We start from the raw sequence: 6,900 nt of genomic DNA, 5'->3' as shown, positions 1-6,900 counted from the left end.
ATCTTTCTCCTTCTGCATTTGATCCAAGAATCGACAAATATATTCTTAATGCAATGTGAACGTTAGGAAAAGTATTCACAAGTTTATCTTTAATTTGAGCCTTCAACATTTCTTGTGCAGATTTATGTTCATATAAATTTGAAAATAGTAAAAATTCAGCTACAAAGTTTTTCTCTAAATCGGATGAGTAAACTTTCAAAAAATTTTGCGCTTTTAGTTTAATCTCAGATTTTGACAAATTTTTGTGTAATTTTCTTGTAATTCGGGTTCGATAAAACATCGATTAATGACACTTTTTGGTCGATCCAGAAAACTGGGAAATTCAGACATCCGGGATAGCGATGGTCCCGAGCATCCCAGATAATTGGTTCTCTACTGTATAAATATTTCTTGTAATTAATCTCATTCTCAATTTCACTGTTTTCTTTGCTGGTTTGTTGTTGTATTGTTGACGTGAAGTGTTTACATAGTTATCGATCGAACTAATCATAATGGTATTATCGATATCAACTGCAATATCGGCAGTATGTCGGTATTGCAGATAAAGTTCAATAAACAAATTCGTAAATTAAAATCCATATTAATAAAAATGCAAAAAAAAAATATGCAAGCAAATTTTAGCATATATTTTGAAAAGAGGGGAGGGCCCAAAAACGGCTATGCCTAGGGCCTACGAAAGGTATAATCCGGCTTTGCTCGTGACCCATTCATTAAAAAATAAATACAATTTTAACAGTATAATTTGATTAGATATCGGGACTTTAAAGATGGCGAAAAATGCGTTGTTTAGAGACGCTACGACGGATGTGCGCATGCTTCGGCTCAAAAACCTTTTCTTGTCTTCTCACATTATTCTTTGATTATGCTTTCACCAAAGTAACAAACCGGGGATATTTTTGGCCAGTAGTAAACGGAAATGAATAACTTTAAACAAACCTGGAATGAGAGAGAGATCACCAGACTTCACACTTGTTCTTGGGATTCATACTACTCTTGGAGGAACACTTGAACTCTTTGGCAAAGTCCACAGAATTGGACAATGTGCCGATCACCCTGAAACAATTCATTCATTTATTATTATTATAGTACTCGTGTTTACAGTTTTTCAGCTACATTTTAAGTACTTTTTAAGCACTCAAAAAATAGAACCACTTTCCACAGGAAAAAAAATCATAATTATCATCTCTGCAGTAATAAAAAATAGTGCGAGGAGTCCCTCCGCGCGGAAGAAGTGAAACTTCGTAATGTGGAAATGAAAATAGGAAGGGGTAGAAATTGATTTTTAGTGAAATCATATTGTTTCTTTAAGACAAACTTTATTAACAATGCTTACAATTCACAATTGATCGCATCTTTTAATTATCATTTTCGAGTGGAGAAATATCCAAGTCTATAACATTTACAATGGGATTATGATAACTAAATAAAGATACGAAATGTTTGAGTTCTACTTTTTCAATATTTCTTGCAAAAACTGCATCAATGGTAGTTACCCCTTTGGTTGTTGGATCATTGCTACCATTTATCATTTCCAATCCAAATTTGTCTTTAAGGAAGGTTAATAATGTTTCAGGAAACGAGAAATTCACATTAAAATCTCCTGAAAGGATCACAGGCCGCTCACAATAATCAATTTCTTCACCAGTAACGTCTGCCAGAGCTTGTGAACCTGCAGTGGATAGTGGTAATAAAGATTTTGCAATAAATAATTTAATATCCCTCATGGCTGCATTTGGTGAAATATAAATGGCAATTAGAAAAGAGAAAACCTAACAATCAATTGATATTCACAAGAGACGTACCTTGACATAACCTTAAATCCGTCGCATTGTCCGTGGGATTGTTTTCACTCATTTTTTACATTTGTTATCCACTAGGTTTGAAAATAAAAAATACCACCCTATTAAATTATATATGTATCAAATCAAACTAAAATATTTATAGAATAACAATACTTTTATTATTTTTATGCTAGTGAGAACCAAAACAATATGGAAATGAATAAGGGAAAACTGGATCCTACCACGTGATTTCCCGGCCAATAAAAATATAGCGTTAAACGTTTAACGCAACCTTGTTGGAAGTCGCATAAGAAGTATCACTTCAAAAATTATTTTTTTTAAAATCGTTTAAAGAGCCTTGTATATAAACCTAAAATCAATAAAATTCAAAAGCATTTTCATAAACTTTACATAATCATGATAAAAATAACTAGTTTCTGATAAATAGGGCAGAAAGGAAGCCGGGATAGCCTGGTTGGTAGGGCACTGGGGCCATGTTCAAGAATTCGTGGTTTCGATCCCCGCTGGCCGAAGACTTGTAGTAAATGGTGATAGATGCACGTTAAATCTGTCGGGTCACGAAGTCCTCCATGTTCCCATGACAAATCAATACCTCTGAGGGTACTGATCCACGAGTTTCCTTGTCTTCCGGATTGGTTCAAAATGGCAAAGCTACGGAGTTTAACATCAGTAGTCGCAAACCCAGAAATTGGGTCGGCTGTTCAACGATGGATATGAAAAAAAAAAAGATATTGCTGATAAAAATTGTGAAAAATCATGCATTTTCTGTAATTTAGAACGACAAATGATACGGCAAAGAGAAAATCGCTTTTTAAAAGATAGAAAATTAAGCCCTTTTTACAAACCCCGAATTAAAAAAGCACCTTTAAGCACTTTTTAAAAACGTTACGCACCCTGCAGGATGACAATGACTTAGCAGGGGTGGCAATAGAGTTGGATTTTGAAATTGCGTGAATATGAATAGCGATATTAGATTTTAAAAACGCGAAAATACGAATTGCAATATTGAATTTTTAAATCCCGTAAATTCGAATTACTGTGCACAATTATTAGATCGCGTAAATACGAATCGAAAAGCTGGACTTTAAAAGCATGTGAATACGAATCATGGCATTGGATTTTAAGCGTGTGTAAACACGATTCGTGATATTTGGTTTAAAAAAAGCGTAAATGGAAATCATGATTGTGGATTATATTGCATAGCATGAATAGGAATTGCAACGTATGATTATAAAATAACGTAAATACGAATCACATCGCGTAGCGTAAATCAGGTGAATACGAAAATCGATGTTTCATATTAAATTTGCGTGAATAAGAATCATAACGCATAGCTCATGATGTTTAAAATGACGCATCATCCATTCATATTCACGAAAACCTCACATTGGGATTCATAAAATCACGCACTGAAATTTATATTCTCACAATTTAAATAAAATCGTTAATCGATATATATTGATAATATTCTTAATAATACTTTTCCTATATACACTTTTTTTCTTGCACACATTTCAGGTATTATTGCATTTTTTCAAAAATATATTATCCACGTAACATTTCATATTTCTATTTTCAGCTCTTTTTTGTGTTTTTTTACCAAACTCATCCCTGCATTTAAACAATACGGACTAATTAAAAAAAACAGAGAACTCACCGAACTTTTTACAGCATTATACTTTTAATTTTAAATGTTATTTCAAAAAATTAGTATTTAGAAAAATGATTTATGTTCACTTAAAAATCTTGATAGTATCATAAGGGAAATATTTGGACGTGGGCTGCTCTAATTCGTTATAACTGATTCGTAATTTCTTTTAAAAATGAAGGGCTATGAAAAGTAACATTTGGAAAATATTATACGTTTTTAAGAGCATATGCTGTAAATAATTATTTATTCCAATAAGTTAAATCAAACTTGTTTCATTGAAAAAAAGAATTTCTCAAAAATAAACGAGTCCCATAAAGCATGCAACCTTACGCAGGGATGAGAGTAGTCAGAAAGTAAAAAAGAGGAAATCCAAGAATGAAAGAATATACGTATATATATATATGTATATATATATATACACACACAAAAATTGGACGAAAAAAGTGCGATTTTAGCCATGTGATTATAAATCCCGACGATTAATTNCGACTCAGCGCGACCCAAGAAATATGCTTTGCGACCCAATTTTGGGTCGCGACCCATAGGTTAAGAACCGCTGCCATAAAGCATGCAACCTTACGGCAACCTTGTATCGGAATTTTCGTTTTAGTGTCACGAAAATGTTTGTACTAAAAACCTTTTTTCTAATAATCTGTATTTATATAGAAGCTGGTTTTCCAAGGTTTTGGATGAAGGTAATGTGGGTAGATTGTCACAGATTGTTAGATTAGAAGGTTTACACGTAAACCGCATGACAAGGTTTAACATTAAGTGGTTTTTGTTGAGAGTGAGCTACCTGAATTTGGCTGGACTGTGTGGATCGTTTATGACTTGTAGGTGCATGGCTTCAGGAGTACTCGTAGAGCACCAGACTTGGGCGAATCCAATAAAGAACAATTGATTATTGGTTAGAGGTACTGCAGGTAAGGGTAATTCGGGAACATTGTCACCAATCCACTCTTGATAAGCCTAGACAAACAAAATAGTATTAGATGTGTAGTATTATTCTTAATCGATAATGAATCGATTAAGCAATATGATAATAAATCATTTCTTGTATGTTGAATGGCAACAGTCTGCATGAAAAATAGAACAGCTATGGTGAATAAATATTTGCTAACCTTCTGAATAAGTCTATCTTGTATTAAAGTGATAAAACAACACTTCAGATGTACCTCGATTGGACGATTCGGACATCCATTCGTTAAATCAAAGAAATTTGTTATATCAATTTTTGTAAAGAGTATGGTATAAAAATATCAATACCCTTAGAGATACAGATATGAAATTATTTTTTACTATGAGCTTAAAAATTATACTTTTTAGGAAATCAACTTTAAAATGATCTTAATTCTTTAATGCTATCTTGCTTTTAAAACTGAATGCATCCATATAATGACACACTCGGCTTAGGGTATGAAATATACAAAATTGTAAGTGCGAAAAAAATAAAAGTTTTAGTTTTATGTGCGATTTTTTTCTCCAGTGATTGTTGTTCGTTCAATCAAAGCTAAACATTCGTTAAATGAGAGCATTTTAGAAGCTTTTTTGTCGAGACAGAAAAAAGCATTCGTTAAATCAAAGTGCTTTAAATCGAGATTCGACTGTATGTTGTTGTTTGATAGGCGAACAATCTAGATCACTGATTTTCAACCCCTGTGCTGTGGCACGTTTGTGTGCAGCCAGTCTTTGTTATTAATAGCTGAAAGAGAAAATTAGAATAATTCTGCGAATCAAATGACATTGTTGCTTTTATTTAATGCAGTTTTTTTATCAGTCTTAATTAAAAGCCTTCATAGTTCGAATTCTTTGTTTTGTCTTTCTATAGATAAAATAATCTGATGAATATTAATAATAATAGATGGATAAAGAAACTGAGAATTTATATTTTAAATAAAAACATGCTTATAGTAAAATAGGACCCTGAAAATGGGAAGTTCTGGGATGAAAATCTTTCAAAATTATTGTTAAAAAGAATGGTTCATTCAACAGAAGAAATTTATACTCACGTGGAATGCTGCTTTGAGGCCGCCATTGTCAGCAATATTTTCTCCAAGTGTCTGCTTACCATTCAACTAAAAACAGATAAAAGATGAAATTCTTCCCTCCCAAAATAAACTGTTTTGCAAAATACAAATTTAATTTTGGAAGGAAGAATTTCTACATTCACAGGCACACGCTTTTTAACAAATGTTGTTCCCTCCTCACCCCCCTCACACTTTATAAATGAAGGGTCCCTCTTAAGATTAACATTTTTCACTCAATATTTGTGTCATTAAATTTACAATTCTNTCTTCTTCACTCGACGACTTAAATCAGATTTCTGATGCATCGCTTGGAATGAAAGTTGCTGTATCGGTTTGCCGATATAGGCGTTAAATCGATATGTCGCGATATATCGATTTATAGCCCAGTCCTATTTGTGTCATTAAATTTTCAATTTTTGATTTCCATTTTGTGAGGTTCTGAGAATCGGTTATATATTGAGTGATATCTCTAAATCCTGAAACAAATCCTGAACAGATACTGCTTTTCATTATTCACTAGCGCGGTATATATTTTGTTATATTTGAATCTGATTTTGTCTCATAAGATTTATATCTACTCACATGATGTGTTGACATCATGTGAGTAGTCTTAAATTTATTAAGAGAAAAGCTTCTGAAAATCTAGATGAGGGTGAAGCTGAATGGATGCACCTTGTTGTATGTCTCAGTTCTTCCAATTTTTGCAGGTATGGGCTGATTATATAAGTTCAAAATGTAAATTTTATCAATACAATATTAGAAAGCACTCCTTTTTGCGGATATAATCGTGCGAGCTGATTAAAAGATTATATCTTTTTTTCCGCATTTTCATTAATTTTTTTTCTTTTTCTTTTCTTCGGATTCTTATTATTTTATTCTTTTTCCCTTTAAATATATATATATATATATATATACTGCTGTGAATGACCGAAATTGATGGTTGTGAACTTCCACCGGTGAATATTGGCAGTCACATAGTCTCTTTGGTAAATTTCCAAAATATATACTAGGCTGTCACTGCCCGGTTTGCCCTACATCAAGGTTTTTTAAGGTTCAGTGCCACTGCTCGATATACATTTGCCCGGTATGCCCTACATCAATATTATTTTAAGCTGAAGTGCCATTGCCAATCAAGCATTTAATCGGTACTCCGAACACTGACACTTCTCCTAATCTGTCCTCCTCAGCAGGTATTGAAATAGGGAATAAATATATAAAATCCAAATAAATTAATTATGCAAATAATCCGATATAACAAGTATTTCGGACTTTCACCAAAGCGACTATGTGATTGTCAACATTCACCGATGAAGGCCAACAACCACCGATTTCGGTCATTCACAGTAACATGCACATCATTTACATAATAACCTCATCAGGACGTTTATTTCATACTTTGCCTAAATAGCATCCGGCATTA

The 6,900-nt window shown here is 32.9% G+C and overlaps 1 protein-coding gene across 2 annotated transcripts in view; it reads right to left on the bottom strand.

Annotated features, from left to right (window-relative positions):
* Positions 1 to 6,900, bottom strand: part of LOC107450834 (Neprilysin 3) — a 71,018-nt gene that overhangs the window by 6,568 nt on the left and 57,550 nt on the right. For both annotated transcript variants that reach the window (XM_043048292.2, XM_043048293.2), the window contains 3 exons: positions 5,463 to 5,528; positions 4,250 to 4,422; positions 937 to 1,053 (listed from right to left, as the gene is read on the bottom strand). In XM_043048292.2, the coding sequence (XP_042904226.1) occupies positions 954 to 1,053; positions 4,250 to 4,422; positions 5,463 to 5,528 (339 nt within the window). In that variant the 3' untranslated portion in view covers positions 937 to 953. The remainder of the gene's footprint in view (positions 1 to 936; positions 1,054 to 4,249; positions 4,423 to 5,462; positions 5,529 to 6,900) is intronic.

The sequence above is a fragment of the Parasteatoda tepidariorum genome, chromosome 8 (assembly GCF_043381705.1).
Source record: "Parasteatoda tepidariorum isolate YZ-2023 chromosome 8, CAS_Ptep_4.0, whole genome shotgun sequence".
Taxonomy (NCBI): Eukaryota; Metazoa; Arthropoda; class Arachnida; order Araneae; family Theridiidae; genus Parasteatoda; species Parasteatoda tepidariorum.
The sequence above is the reverse complement of the archived record's forward strand: the minus strand, read 5'-3'. Positions and strand labels throughout refer to the sequence as shown.